This window comes from Diprion similis, chromosome 1 (assembly GCF_021155765.1).
Source record: "Diprion similis isolate iyDipSimi1 chromosome 1, iyDipSimi1.1, whole genome shotgun sequence".
Lineage (NCBI taxonomy): Eukaryota > Metazoa > Arthropoda > Insecta > Hymenoptera > Diprionidae > Diprion > Diprion similis.
In genome coordinates this window covers 4,250,559-4,267,215 of record NC_060105.1, presented here as the reverse complement: position 1 = coordinate 4,267,215, position 16,657 = coordinate 4,250,559, and the positions used below count along the sequence as shown (strand labels likewise).

At 39.4% G+C, this 16,657-nt stretch overlaps 1 protein-coding gene across 12 annotated transcripts in view; it reads right to left on the bottom strand.

Annotated features, from left to right (window-relative positions):
* LOC124408835 (rap guanine nucleotide exchange factor 2-like) overlaps positions 1 to 16,657 on the bottom strand; it is an 81,271-nt gene that overhangs the window by 8,397 nt on the left and 56,217 nt on the right. For 10 of the 12 annotated variants that reach the window (XM_046886451.1, XM_046886118.1, XM_046886526.1 and 7 more), the window contains 6 exons: positions 5,720 to 5,818; positions 1,921 to 2,127; positions 1,373 to 1,725; positions 823 to 1,284; positions 444 to 736; positions 40 to 334 (listed from right to left, as the gene is read on the bottom strand). In XM_046886451.1, coding sequence (XP_046742407.1) covers positions 40 to 334; positions 444 to 736; positions 823 to 1,284; positions 1,373 to 1,725; positions 1,921 to 2,127; positions 5,720 to 5,818 — 1,709 coding nt within the window. Of the gene's footprint in view, positions 1 to 39; positions 335 to 443; positions 737 to 822; positions 1,285 to 1,372; positions 1,726 to 1,920; positions 2,128 to 3,210; positions 3,344 to 5,719; positions 5,819 to 8,558; positions 8,678 to 16,657 lie in introns of those variants that run through there. The other 2 variants (XM_046886673.1, XM_046886993.1) reach the window with 2 other exon arrangements.

Here is a 16,657-nt window from a genome sequence, read left to right as displayed (position 1 = left end):
CTGTTATGTACGAACGCCGTTATAGACGGTAAAACATACTTGATAGTATTCTTTGGCAATATTCTTATCTTCTCCAGTGCCCTTTGCAGCTTCTTTTTCGGCGCTAGCGTCATGAAACCCTTGTGTTCCTTCTTAGCGTCTTTACACGGCGAGATGTTAGTGTCGGTCATTAACGGTACGTTGCAGACCAAAGGATTAATGGGATTTACTGGTGTTAATGGATCCGTATGCGCCGATAATCTGAGGTCGGTTTGTAATCTCGTAATTTCCGATTTGCTCACCCTTCCCCTTGGTCTCGGTGAGTTGTCGGGTGTCTGTAGCATTTCCTTGAATGCTGAAGTCCGAAAAAAGGTTTAATTCATCAATTCTTCTGAGGTTGAGAGCTTTTCCAAAATTCACGACAGTTCCAACGTATACAAGATAAATATTCAACTGAAACTCACCAAGAAGATTGGACTTTACTGTAATACTAAGATGCGTTGATCCTCTGAGAATTTCAAGGGCTTTTGCGTGACTGACGTGCTCGAAGCTTTGTCTGTTTACTTCAAGAATTTGATCCCCTCTCTTCAGTCCGACGTCTTCAGCCTTTGATCGTTTGTCAACTTTAGAGATGAAAATTCCAAAATTTCTCTCATAACCACCGAGTATGCTGAAATGCAGGACTTCGTCTCTGCTCGGTCTTGTCAATGTAACATTTCGCGTTCTCGCTTTTGCCGCACACGCAATATTCAGCAATCTGTTCGAGCAATCATTTATTAATCATTATTCAAATAATTAAACTCAGATCCATATTATCAATAACGAAAACAAAGACGAACTCACCTCAACTGGCCGTGCATCTTTTCTTTTTCCAATCCGATCTCAAACGTCTCCAGAAACTCCATCATTGCTGGGTCAGTTTCAAAATCCGTGAAATGGTTATTCACCCAAAATAACACAACTCTCGTTACACGATCCCTCACTTGTGGTTCAGTGAACCATTCTAAAAGTTGATTAGCTACCAACAGTGGATTGTCAATAAAAGTTCTATGCGTCAACAAAAAATCGTCAACGTAGGTGGGATCTGTAGTGCTAGTTTCTTTTATTAATTGTAGCATCAAACGTTCCGGAGTCCCACGAATAACGACGTGACTCTTACGCCCGGTTCCATCTGACGCGCTTCGTAATTCGGTGACTAATATTACTCGACCATTTTCTTCGTGCCGTTTTGTATTCTCGACACCCTGACTCTGGATTTTGCAGTAATCGTCCTGCGTTACGCACACAAACTGACAATCATCACACCTGAAAGATTGAAAATTGATCATTGAATGCCATTCATCGTTGATTGTATTCAAAATTGCAGTTCATCAAGTTTCGATTCAACACTAACTTCGTTTTCATTACCCCTCGATGCAAGAGGCGCTCTTTAGTTGGTTGAACACCAAAACTGTCCCCCATCTGGAGCTGCTCGATTTGGCCATTACTGTGCTCAACTTCAACTGCTCCATTTATTAGCACGCTCCAGCTGTCCAATTCTTCACCATCGTTCAGAACGATCATTCCAGCTCTCTCGACGACGGCGAACACCATTACGGCACACAATGCTCTTCGCACAGCTAAGGTCATATTCGTAAAGGCTTTCAAGTGTTGGGTAAATTCCAGAAGTATGTCTATGTCATCCGCAGTTCGGTCCACAGGATCTTTCTCCAAACAGTCTCTTATCGTGTCACGGACAGTCAGGCTCTGTAAGTGATCAATAGATTAACAGGGATGAAAATTAATTTCGACCAAATATACGATAGAATTCGATTCCTCCTCAAGTGGATGGGCCCAAGTATATCAGAGATATCACACCGTACGGAAAGAAGGATTGACGAAATACATGTTAGAAAAATTTAGTGTAGAAAATAAATCTCATTGTGAGAAAACAATGCTTACATCCATGCTTTCGGCAAGGTCTTCTTCCTCGTCGCTGTCTACTATGGACTCGACAAGTCCAGACAGATCGACCTCGTCGGCATCCAAGGAGCTTTGAACGGACGTCATTGTGTCAGAGCCGCTGTAAGCAGAGCTCGTATCACTGGAATGGCTGCTTCTGTTTGACTTTTGCATTAATTCTGGCCTGCCAGTCAGGCCCTGCGAAAACTGTAACATTAAAGAAACAAGATTGTTGTCAATCATCAACGATTCGGAATATAACGTTTGACTCTAAATGCGATTTGAACATGATTTCAAGTATCGAAAAGTTAGAATTTGAGAATATAAAAAAAGAAAAACTTCAAATCTTTGAAAGGAATCGAGGAAACAAAAGAATAATTCATTTTTCACAGGTATAAACACTAATAGAAGATGAATAAATATGCGGATCACGTGATCATCATCACCATCATCGTAATGCCAAATATTAGAACACCGACGACAATGTGTAACGCATAAACGCCAATTTTCACATTGCAATAAAACGAGAACTATGATCGAGGATGTTTGATAGTTTAAAGGGTAACGAGTGGATTAGAAAATTGAGGGCGACGAATGTACGAGATCTAGAAAATTCCCATAATGGGCGTGTTAAATCCATTCTCAAGTATAGGTTAGAACGGCCGATGACATCACTTTGAAACAAAACAGACTGTTCTTACAATCATCATCGAGTCTGCCGCTGCCGCTGTCAGAACGAAAAATCAGGAATACAACCTAAAAAGAACGGCATTAGCTCTGTTACGGTAATTCGTGAATAGAATACTAGCAGCGAACGACGTTCGTGCGGTAGGCACGAGGCTTATATCCTTCCGATGTTTGACATTTTTATTCCTCTTCCATTTTCTCTCTCTGCATAGGTAAGTATAAAAAAAATTCAGCGATCTGAGCAGGACTCGACAGCGGATTTTACCGTGCCCATCGCACAGGATTCAATCGGTGATACATAAGACCAGGAGAGAAAGAAAGAGAGAGATAAAGTAACGGCGAAGGAGAGGAGATGAGGTTCCCACCTTCGCGCAGAGCCCAAGGCCATGTTGGCAGAAATATGTGTCCATAAAACGTTCGGATATGAGTAAATAAATGAAATTTAACAAGTTACTCTTTATTTTTGTGTAAAATCATTCATTGTGACAAGACTCGCGTGGAATGCCTGTGTGTGTGTGTGTGTGTATGTTAGTGTGTGTATGCGTGAGGTATCGCGCACGGTTGTGTGCGAGGGAGAGAGAGTAAAGATTGTAAGAGACTCACTTGATACATCCCGAAGGTGTCCATGTTTCCCGAGAGTATAACGCACTACACGCAGCACAACAAACATGCACAATAATACTATCGATTCACTTGTACAGGTAGAAATTTAACAGAAGGGGCATGAAGAAGATTTAAGAAAAAAAAAAAAAAAAAAAAAAAAACGACGAGAAGGAGGACGAGACACGGATATTACATACAACGAGCCTCGTCAAACTCAAGCGGTAGAAACATTTATTCACCAGCAACGCGACTTATTTGTTTGTAAATAAACGCATATTATCGCGTAGGCTGTTGCAGCAGCGAGAGCAGCAGCACCAGCACCAGCACCAGCAGCACGAGCACGAGCACCGAACAAGCCACCAGGAGACATTTCCTGATTGTTGGTGTTGGTTCGTTTCGTTTCGTTTCGTTTCGTTTCGTTTAGCTTTTAGTTTGGTTTGGATTCGTTTGGTTCAGGCCTGAGCAACTGTACGTCGCTGAGGTAGGCGAGGAAACTGTGAGCGGCAAAAGGCGCGGCGGGGAGGCGCGGTGAGGCAAAGCGTGGCGGGGGGGGGGGGGGGGGGGGTTAAGGGAGGGAGGCAAGAGAACGGGTCACGTGACCGACCAAACCGATCCAGGGACGGCGCAAGGGAACGAGGCGAAGGGGGCAAAGAGGGTCACCTGTGGCTTTACGCCGCTCCTCCACGTTTACTCGCTGCTCGCTGTCCGGCGTTGTATCTAGTAGGCATGCATGCATCATGCATGCATGTATGGTATACCCTCTCTCTCTCTCTCTCTCTCTATCTATTCACTCCGTAATATACCTACACGACTTTATACGACATCGTATTCCCATTTCCCTCGGTTCGGATTCTCTATGGTGCAGATAAGTCGTCTACCTATATGTATAGGTATGTCTGTCTGTACAGTTTCTCGTAACTAAGTAAACCACCTCGGGTCCCCCATTAAATGCCCACATAAATAGGTATACGCACATCCATGTGTTTGTTTGTTTTCGGCATAAAGATCCACACGGGAAATTAGCCTAATAACGCTCTGTCTCGATGGTATGATGGTATGTATGTACAAGGTACATACATACATTCATACATAGACTGTACAGGGACCGACTGATGCAGAGGGGCGACTGCCTGCGACATAAGAGTATTTATTCAGTCATTCGTTCTTTCGTTAATTCGTTCGTTCATTCGTTCGTTCATTCATGAAAAACAGAAACAAATTGAACAACAATTATTGTCAATTGTATCGTATACTGCAACGAACGAGAAAACTCGACGTGCACCCGGAGTTTCCGGATACCGGAAACTTGCGGTGACACCGTGAAAATTGTATTTAAAGTGCAGTGCACACACAGATATTACTGATCAGCTATATATATATATATAACGTTCGATGTCGAAAATAAAAAAAAAAAGTGTAATTTTTATATATTATTAGAAAGTGGCGCAAATATTATCGACATAGTCGCCATTGATTGTGGATTAATAGGAATCGCTTGCGATTTCATTCGGTCACCACAATTATTCCCGGAATTCATTAGCCATACATAGAGTGATATAATTCTCATTCAAAAGAATGACAGCAATAAGAATGGTTTATTTATAGGTTTACATTCGAGTAGATATAATATTGAAAACCGAGAATTCTGCTTGTGCGAAACTCATTCGTCACGTATACGTTATATGTCGTGGACTGATGCGATAGGCTATGAAAAAGTGGGATTACTAGTATCACGCACGTCGTCGCGGCATTTGAATGAATCCTAGGATTAATTTTATTTCTTTTATTTCGCAACGGGCAGTTTTCCAACCGGCCGTAAAACGGTGAAAAACTTGAATTTCAATTCACTGTAACGATCGCCACTAAAACTAAAAATTATAAATACATCGATCGAATCGAGTCCAAGAAAGTAATCGGACACGAATCGATTGAATCGGTAAAAATTAATCGATTTTTCCTATTTTTTTTTTAACGGTGCATACGAAACCAAAATTTCTTAAATGTCAGTATCTAGGCTTAATAATGAAAATCTTTTAGAATAATTTAAAGTTTCATTCAAAATATTTTTCAATTTCAGGTGAAAATATTCATTCATCTTTCAAACAGGTACTTAGTGGGTAAGAAAATGATAGTAATTCATACTTTAATCACATAAATCGATATTGTATTACGTCGTTCATAGAAGTAAGAAACAGAAACCGATTGTGAGGAAAAATCAATTATTCAATTGGTAGCAAAAAAAAAAACGATTGATTAGCTATATATATATATATTCTTCGAGGAGATAAATTGACATAGAAAGAAATGGGAAGAAAAAAGAAGTTTTTTATCTTCAAAATAGTAATAAAATATAACAAGACAGCCGGCGAAGTTCTCTTATAATGATAATTATCCGAGGTAATGACGAGGCGATGGCGTGAAGGTATGCGAATAATAAGAATGCGAATTGGCAAACGAATCATCAGCGAATGGAAAAAGCAAAACAGAGAAAGGTAAACAAAAATATTACCGTATCATCGAAGTCCAAGTTGACTTGGCGATGGTCGGTGATTGGATGCGGCGGTCTGTGGATTCTGCCGCCTCCACCGTGTACTTCGGGGTAGTCGATCTGCAAGGAGAAAGATAATATCGAAATTAACACCCTTGGCCAAATTTCCAACGTTCACAGATTCTAGGTCAAGTTTTAACGCACAATTTTTCGAATTTTTAAACGGAGCTTAAGCACACCTACATATGTAATAAAAATTTTTGCGAATGAATGATAAACAAAATTGCAACAATTCGTGTTTACCGTTGTAAGAATAAACAATAATTTGCGCAAAGAATCGATACACCGCAATTATCGCACCGCTGTGCGTATGTTAAAACTAAAAAAAAATCACCCTGAAATAACAATGATAAATAACTCACGTAACATTGTTGCACAACTGTGGCGAGAAGAACAAACTGCAAAATTTACCGGAAAAAATATAATAAAACGGAAGGTTCGAGATAAGATTAGAATATCAAGGGGGCATTCGTCCTTCGAAGAGCCTGAAGCTTTCAGCCTCGACTACACCTCAAAAGCATGTATTGTATACAATTTTTTATAAAAGCGTACCAAAGACCGGAATAATTCTTCGTTACTGTAAAAGCGTGGTTATATATATATATATATATATGTTCAACACCGTGTGTCTGGTGTAGACCACCAACAATGTGGTAATTGTTGAGAAAAATCGCACATACGTCAGGCAGGATAAAACTGTTATCGAGTTTTAGAGATTTTTTGCGAAACAATAATGCAGGATATACGTCAATGTATTCGGTTTTTACTTAATTTTACTTTTTTTTTCCCCTCTTCCTTGACAAAAATATGCGGTATATCATATACGTCATATCCATTCTTGCGCATTGTTGCATATACATTTCAGGAACATCTACCCAGCCAAGCAGGCTAGAACAGCGGGGTTTTCCTGAACGCAGAGACGGAGGGGAGGTTTTTTAAACAGAGACATTCGTTGTTACGAGATGAGAGAAGTAATAAAGAACAACGAGAGCAGCAGCAGCAGTGCGACAGAAGCAGCAGCACCAGCACGTGTAGCATATAAGCCTAGTGTTGAACCGGAACCGGAACTCGTGGGCCGGACTTCCGGTAGATACATTCGCCAACTACCAATCAAAGCATCTGACTGTTTCTATACGTCAACGAAGATTCTGATTGAAAATTTATCCTCAGTAATGTGGTTTTTTTTGTTCAAATCTCTTTGAACCGATCTGGAAATTGATTCTAATTTGTTTTTTGCGTGTGAAAATTGCAGTGACAAAATATTGGATCATCATCATCATCATCATCATCATCATGATTATTATTCGTAGTTTAGTAAACCTCGGATATCTTTATATCATAATGTGTTACAAATACCTGCGCATACGCGACTCTGTACACAAATTGTCACGTAATGACAATCTGCAATTATACCCGATTGATTGTTTTTGTTTATTTTAATTGAGTCGGTTGAATCTGACACTTGCTTACAAAATTAGATACGCGATAACGCCCGAGTATGCGTATCCATATACGAACTAACGTTACGTGCAAATTCTTTGCACATGTCTCTTCTGTGTCTCAAACTGCGCGCCGATGCAGCAGAACCGCAGTTTTATGCCTGCCCAACAAACAACGACAACAACAACCACAAGAAAAACAACAATCGTGTATAATAACACCCACATCGCAGTTTGTCATTTTGCATTTTGTTGAAATAACGAATAATTCGGCAAAGTAAATATATTATAACGCGTAATTGAAAACGAGCCAGACGTTATTATTGTCACTCGAAACGTCGTGCATATAATTATACGCAGAGATAAGTCTATAATAATATATATATATATATATTATTCCAGACTGCTCTCGAATACCATGGGAAAATTTCACCTTGTAAAGCAAACGATATAAGGAGACCACGAAATCCAAGAACCGCAACAATTTCTTGGATATTTCAGAGAATTTGTATTCGTCGTAACAAGTTTGCTATTTTTATAGCGTCCTCTCCCCCACAATGTAATACAAGCTACGAAGTTATCTCTAACAGGATTTCGCAGAGAGAGTATAATAGGTTTATTCAGAATATCACTATAATCGTCCTACTCGGAAGATTTTACAACTCGAATAAAAAGATAATATATGTAGTACGTTTATTATATTCGGAAAATATTTCCATGGAAATTTCCGCGATAAAAAAATTGAACTTGAAATTATAATGTAGTTAATGCTAAAAGGGTAACTGGTATTACGCGTCATACGCAACATACGTAAGTATAAAGAGTTCATAACTTCTATATATAATATACATATTATCATAAAAATAAAATAAAAAAAAATTCCTACTACTTTAATTCACATATAATGCAACTGTTGTACGGATATTGTACCGACATTTATTTTTTTCGATTCATAAAACGAAAACGATCAGCTCGCCGTACGAACGTAGGTAGGTATACCTACTTAATTTTTATCACCAGACAATACATATACAGAGATAACAGCTGTTCAAAGGATTGTACGGCCAGAATCCAACCGTCATCGTTAACAAATTCATTGTCACTCATGGTATGTATAAGTACACGTACATGGTACATACGTATATACATACGTACGTTCTATGCAAGAGGCGAGACGATCATCGTCAAGAAAGTTGCAGACAAGGTGCAGGTATTACAAAGTGACGAATGGTTTGAATTCTGCATGAGAAATACGTGCCGATGGAATACCTTCCGCGTTGATTATTTAGTTTTCGCCAAGTTTCGTTGCATAAAAAGGGGGGGAGGGGGGGGGGGGATAGGGAGATGTACAAATTCTTTACCTCAGAATCACCAGAGATAGCAGAGAGGGTGCCTGGAGTGCCAGGCCAGCTCCTGGACATGGAACGTCGTCCTTTTTTCTTCCTCATGACAACGCGAGGTCGAGCAGGTCTGCAAACGTACTTCAACATTTTTATTTTTTTTTTTCCACCGATAAAATTTGCCAGAAATATCAGTCCGCGTACGCGCGCGATGTGAGTTTATAATGAATTAAAAAAAAAAAAGAAAAATAAAAAGAAAGAGAGGAAAGTAAAAAAAACAATCCGAAGTATCAGGCTAAGAATAACAATCGTTGAAAGAAACTGGTTCATCCCCTGCATCGCGTTTGACGATGCATCTCGTGTTATAATTATTGTCCATTGTCGCGATAATATCGCGTCGATGCACTCGCTTCTTATTCACTCAACACGTTTTATCGATGGTTGCAATCATTCGTCGTATTCCTGCGACTGTTATTTCAAGTCTTTGTCAGTCGCTGGCGACGAGAGTATAGTATTAATTTATAATATATATACTCGGAATCTTTTTAATCTCTTAAAGCTAAACCAAACGAATAGATATAAAAGATCTTCGTTCAAAGTTGATATAGAGTTGTGATATATGGACTGGCGCCAGTGTTCCGCCGGTTTAATCGATCATTTGTAGCGACGATCATCGTCATCGAGGTGGTGGTGGTGGTGGTGGTGGTGGTGGAGTCATTGTTGTATTACTGGGACGATAAAAATGCGCTAATCGAGATCATCGGTTTCGCGGTTTGTATAACCACATAACTGCATCATCGTGCATCATCTTTCTGCAGTTTAATTATTCCGTCCTTACTCGATGCTCTCGTAATAATTATAATCTTTCCGACCACACTTGAACTCACTATATTGATCCCGTCTCACTTTTTTTTCGTTTACTTTTTTTTTTGTCATCATCAATTTTTCATCACATCAGACATTAACAAACACTGATTTTTCTAATCACACTTTCGCACGTTTTTCACAAAAGCTTGATGCGCATGCATGCATGCGTGCGTGGAAAACCAGAGACGCCTTCACCGAGCGACCGCGACTCTGGTACTGACTTTGCTGAGAGTTCCGACCGAAGCACAGAGAATTCGGACTGATGCTATTCCATGTCTCACGTACACAGCTGCCCCCCCCCCCCCCTCCTCCCTCTGCCCCACCCCCCGCCTTTTACCCGCCACCGGCGTTATAGAGATAAGATAAGGATGTTTCCTATATACCGAGGAATACCTCTCTGTATGTATGGCAATGCTGTCGAAATATTGATGCGGAAAGATAGTCTGGATACTGTCAGATTATACGAGGAAACAATTGCTACGAAGGAGATCAACCTGCATCTATTGAATTGACGAATTGATAACGTATATATATATGTATGTATGTATTAGAGAAATTAATATTCGTTGCTTTTACATAATTTTTCATTGATATACGAGTATCGTTTTAGATAGTATATGTATAGTTATAATGATTAATTTGGTGTGCTTTGAGAGTTAAAATGGAGAAGTCACTTTCGATAGCCCGAGCAGATTAAAGTTTTTTTGAAAAACGTGATAGTTGCTGGTAAAGATGGTTTAGTTTTAATGAAGAAAAAAAAAAAAAAAAACCGTTTCAAGACCCGCCAAGAGAATCAAGCTTATCCCAAAAGTAAACGATCGTCTCGCCAAGGTTTAACATAGAAACTTTCCTTATTCGTACAAGATAATAAGATTTTTTTTTTTCTCTCTCTCTCTCTGAATTACACATCATTGTTCAACAATGCCCGTGGCTATATATAATATTCTCGATTGTTGAAGCAATGTCAAGATTTAACATTGAAATTAATTTTCATTTAACGTTAATGAATGAAGATTATCCAAAAGTGGGAAAATATCCCAACAAAATCTTTACATTCAAAAAATCTAGTCACATTATAAACTCAAGACCATCGGCTTGAATAAGATTCCCTCTCCCTCCCCCTCCCCCATCCCCTTCCCACTCTATTTCTTCATCTTATCGTTCAATACAAGAAGCGTATTCAACAAAGTTACAGTACAACAAGACTAGAATCCAAGAATTGGGTGTGTAGCGTATAATAAGAATCCTCGTACGTTCGTCGTCTACATTCCATTTCAAGAACGATAAACGTTATAGTATATATACTACACATGTAAAGTCGTAAAGAGTATCACGAGATATGTAACCAACTGTTCCGAGCACTCACTCACTGTGGCTAGATGCATACACACAAACACACAAACACACACGCACATATACATATATTTAATATAGACGCTGTTTCATCGATGACAAGTGAATCGAAGTAGTGACCGCGTGCTGTCACCCTACAGTTTGAGCTTCAGCGTAAAGGGCGTACGTCTCTGATGATGAACCTTTGCATGCGTCACAGCTACGAGTACGATCCTCCATATCTCTACGACACTAACTAACAACATACATAAATACTTATAATACACATGTTTGACGACGACGACGACGACGACGACGGGGATTGATGATGAAATGATTCGCGACGACCGCATAGTTGACACGCTTAGTGGTGGTCATAACGTGATTCTTTCTTCTCTATACGGAGAGAGTTCTCCGATAACAGTTCTCTGTAGTACAAACACCGTTCATAAACACGTTTCTGCCGCGTTGCATCGCAAGTTTTTCTCTCAATTTTCTCAACGTGTATATTGTATGTGTGTATATATGTGTATATGCATATATATTACAAGTTCAATTGATTCGTCGATCATTCGAACGTTTGTCGTCGCGAACTATCGAGTGTCGTTTCAGTTCTACTCGGCGCGTCTGGACCGCCAACGCATTGTACGGATACTGCCTCCACATCCTCTGGAGCATCGTTGCGGACCGGCTGCTGGGACATCGTAGGAGACAGAATTCGGAAGAGGGAGATAGGAAGAAAGCGAGAGAAAGAGAGAGAGAGAGAGAGAGAGAGAGAGAGAGAGAGAGAGGGATGGGGACTAGCTCAGCATGGGACCGAGAAGACGGTCCTCCTTCCCTCTCTCTCTCTCTCTTTCCATCTTCATCTTCATCTTCATCTTATCGCTCTCCTTCCGCTAGCACTCGGTTCCTCTCTCTCTGTCTCTCTTTCTTTCTCAAACTATCGCGAGAGCACGTGTATGTGGAGAACGAGAAAGGGGAAAAGAGAAAGAGAGACGAAGATAGATAGAGAGTGCAGTTGCGTTGCATATAGACGGTCAGAAACCTTTGGTGCAATCACCTTTCTCCTTCTCCTTCTCTCTCTCTCTCTATATATATATTCTTCTCTCTTCGTAGCGAGAGATTCTTCATCTTTCTTCCGCGCTACGTACGCAATGCTACGCTTATTATTCGATAGTACCTACGTATGTATACATATATATATATATATATATATAAATATATATACACGTATATAACACACTCGACGCATTAGACGAAAAATTCTTGCACAAAGCTTGACCGTATAAGATCGGTAGGAGTTGACACTGAATAAAACGAATAGGCATACAAACAACGTAAAACTACCAAATCTGTATTCCACGCGCAGTAGAGAAATGGCGGAAAACGGGCATCTTCAGTCTTCCTGGATCAGGGGTAGCAAGGCTACGAGGGATAAGCTTCGGCTGATCCCCGTCTCGTATGCACAGTAGTTACGGGATATGCGGGACAGAGGATAGTTTATACGCGTTAGTATATATACACATATAGGTTTATATATATATATATATATATATATATGTATGCAGGCACTGCAGGAACATATTTCAGCTTTATTTTTGGACCATCCATGGCGACCACATTGGCGTCAGGTCCGTAAAACACACCGAGAAGAAGGAGGCAAGAAAGCATCGAGCTACTACGAGTATGTGAATGCATGTGTTGCGTGTAGGTATGTATTGTACTTCACACGGGGTCTTTTCAACTAGCCGTATGCGCGCGGGTCGAGTCCGTCATTACGCCCATAGACGAAAAAAATTAAACATACATATATATATATGTATATATGTATTCCTACACTTGCGAATCGGATGTTATGCAGCCGGTGGAAAAAGATGTTTTTAAGAGACTCGTACACTGCAGTCTGGATGAAAATGAGAGGATGCAATAAGCTTTATAAACCACAAGTAGAAAGTCAGAAAGTCCGGTGACATCGCATCGCGGCGTTGGAAGTGACGAGCCGAATTTTTTATTTATCCATTTCTCCTCTTTTTTCTCTTCTTATTCTTCTTCATCTTCTTCATCTTCTTCTTTTCCATATAAGAGAAAATTTGACGCTCTGTATAATGATTTCATGTCGAGACGCAACGAGTCGTGAAAAACTGTCGAAAATGACTCTCGACTGGAGTGATTTATATCAGCCTTTCATGTATGTATGTATATATAGGCTGTAAAGATGTATAAACGACCGGAGATGACTGCAGCAGTTGCAATTATATTCAACGACAACTGCAGTTGCACTCGCCGTCCGGCGCATCACACATGTCATGTAAGTATGTAACTACTTCGGTGCACGCGATGTGTGTGTAATTTAGAAATGCGGATGAATGACGAATAATTGAATAAAGCAAGAAAGAACGAAAAGAAGAAAGAGGGAAAATGGAAATGAACGAAACGAAGTAGTAACAGAGAGTATAAAGTTAATTGACGAAATCACTAAGAATAAACTGATTATAATAAATTTTTGCAAAGAAATTGCAATCCTGCGAAGCGGGGAACAACCGATCTCTGAAACGTCTAACTTACGTGCAGTGTAATAATTGACATCGCGATATCGCGTATATATAAAATGATAAATCTGTATTTCTTAGAAAAGATATAATATGTGGGATAGGCAAAGGATGTGGACACGCGTGAATCGTTGTACTCTCGGAAGCTGTAACCCACGGCAAGCAATTCATTCAAGACAAGAAACTTGTGAGAGAGAAAGAGAGAAAGAAAAAGATTGAGAAACAAAGAAAGTGGGGAAAAAATGACGCATACTTCCGGCTAACCCGACGTCACAGACCGGAAGTATTCACGGTATTTCATCCGATGAAAATATGCGTATACATTAAGAACGAGATAAAACGGGTGATGAAGATGCTACGCTTTTAGACCTCAAGAGCTTTCTTCGTCATTCGGTAATTTATATAGACCAGTAATGGTCGGAATTTTAAAAATCAAATTTCAATTATGTAGCTGGAATAATTGACTGAGAGTGAATCTTGAATAATAAACGATTCATGCGATCAGCGTGTTTAGGTCGAAAACAAATTACGGAAATGATTACAGCTCGACAGTTTTTTTCCACGATTAATGGATCAGACGGATATGATATAACAATTTACTGGTCACACGGAATTGACGCAACATTTTGTGCTGACGTGTTTGTTATCAAGTGTTTTCAAACATCACGGCACACATATGTTTCACATTCGGTTTAAATTCAAACTAAGTGAAGATCCGACAATCGGAATAAACGAAATAATTCTCCCAATGCTAACAAGTATAATTCTCACTGTTTCAGGTATTTAAGTTTCTTTTAGCATCATGCGAACGCGAGACTTGGAATCACGATGCACAGAATTTCGCGATGTCAACTGCTTCTGCCTTGTACTAAGGTCTACGAAAATCTTCTTTACGAATTCCGTTTCATTTTTGCAGAACACGTCCGACGTGCCTTGGAAAATATTAGGTACATCGAGAAAAGAACTCGTGACTTAAGAAATCGTTTCGAACGTAAGGCGTGTGGCGGTAATTATGCCAAGTTCCAAGAATGAAAAGGCCTTGCAGAGAAAAAGAAGAAGAAGAAGAAGAAGGAATGGACAAAAACCCTGAAAAGTTCTGAAATCCTAAAACCCTTGGAGCGATCGCGTTGCACATGTTCACCGGGAGACTCTGGCTAGAATAGACCTCGGCAGTTCTTAAAATAAACTGCACGACCAGACAAAAAATATAGCACCGTTCGAAAAATATTAGGGGTGTCAAAAGCTTGTATTTTTTCATAAATTTCACCACTTCGTCCGTTAGCGAAAAACAATTTTATGTCATTTGCATAATATGACAATCTATCGTAGTTATTATAGATTATATGTATATAAATTTAATAAAACACTGCTGTGATTGAAGTTTAAAATATTCGAATATTAGCTAAAATGAAATCAAACAATTCGGTAAATTAAAAGTCAAGTCGTAAGAATCGATCGACTTATCTATACCCATGCACTAATCTTCTTAAAGTCATTTTAAACAAGTAAAATTCACACAAAAAATGTCGACTAATCGTCAACCGCCTAATCACGTTCAGTCGCTAGAATCGAGTGTGAAATTCTTTCGCGGAATTTCTTTAATCTACAGTGAAAAAAAAATTTTCTTTTCTTTTTTCTTTTTTTATCAAGAAAAAATACGTGCGGCTGTTAAACGGGTGTAGAATTAATTCATTTCTGCAGAGGGCTGCAGCTACGGCAGGACTAGGGCAGATAGCTGTGTAAGACGAGCCTAACTCTGCTTTCATTTCACCATTCTACTTCACCCCCTCCCGTTAGGTCGACGAAAATTACGTAGGTCCTTTGCAGCAGGAGCTCAAGGGTCGTAATTTGGAGTCGAAGAGAAGGAACGAGGGTAACGAAGCTGTGCATAATTTAGTATAGTATATACACATGGATACCGAATGATATTTGGTTATTTACCAGAATATTAAAATTTCAAAGGGTAGTAAAAAAATTAAACTCTCACCTTTGCTGCGAAGGAGAAATTTCGTAAAACATGTCGGCTAAAAGTTTCGTAGTAAAATAAATTAAACTCCGTATGACTTGAGATTGAATTAGAAACTTATTCAGCTTTCGAAGAACAATGCTCAGAAATGATACTTCGTTCGGTTTCAAATCAAATTCATTGACTTTGGCTAATTATTATTATTACTATTATTATGTCCTTTTTTTCTAATTTCGTTTTGACAAAAAATAAGTCATACTCAATGGAGTGACAAAAAATGAAATTCGACGCGAGAATTGCTGTAGAATTTTTCGACGTGATCGTTGCGCAGGTTTTATTCATTAATTCAATCGGATTATACAGGGGACAAAGGATCAAGGAACAAGGATATTTCCTTTCCAGTATTAGGTATGCAGAGGGACGTGTCTATAAGGCGTAGGTGTAGGTGGGTATATATATATATATGTATATAATATTGTTGGACACTCGGAGCGAACTGAGAGGCAAGCATGTCCAGGCTTTTCACCAACATGGCCAAAAGTAATATAGATGCTAATGGAAAGGGTGGAGGAAAAGTTTCGTTCCCGTGTATGTATGTATATTATTCACCGCGGCGCGGTTAAAAAAAGGAATGACGAAAAAGCTTTTTCATACTGCACGCACCTTTTCTCTTTCCCCACCTGCACCGAATTCTATACCCGAACCCTTATAATCCATCATACTCATTGTCATTGAAAATTAATCTTACGCATATAGGTATATAATTAATATGAATCGTCACGTTATCCGTATACCTACGACGTACAATCACACGAACGAGACTTTTCTTCTCTTGAGTCAATGGTTCAAAAATAAGAAGATAAAAAGACCGACATTTTCGAGATACGAATTTTAAAATATCAAATAATCAGTGTACAGAAATAGAGAATTTCGATAAATCACCCGGTAGAATAATTCCTCCTCCGAAAGTAATTCATTAACCTCTCGCTATCGTCTTCTAAAAATTGTAGAAAATTCAAGTTGAGTTAAAGAAAGAGCGAAAATAAACAAATAAAAAAAGCCGAGTACCTTTCGAAGTGAGAACAAGCGTAGAAAAAATCACGCGCCAAATCTGAGAGCTTAAGGGTAAAACCCAGGTCGAATTGGTGTGGAATGTCCCATATGTATATATCACGTTACGAGGAAGAATTTCCTTCAAAATCTGCATAATACCCGGGGAGTTTGGAAAGTATCGATTAACTGTCTAAGGACTTTCGTGCTTGCAGGTCTGTGCGGATCAGATTATTGTCTCTTGGAACGTAAGCTGCGGCTGCTTGTCGGCACGAACCTCGAGTCATTCGACCGTCTCTGCAGTCTTGTCAGTCGATAACCTAACTCTATGGCTATTCATCGAGAAGATATTACAG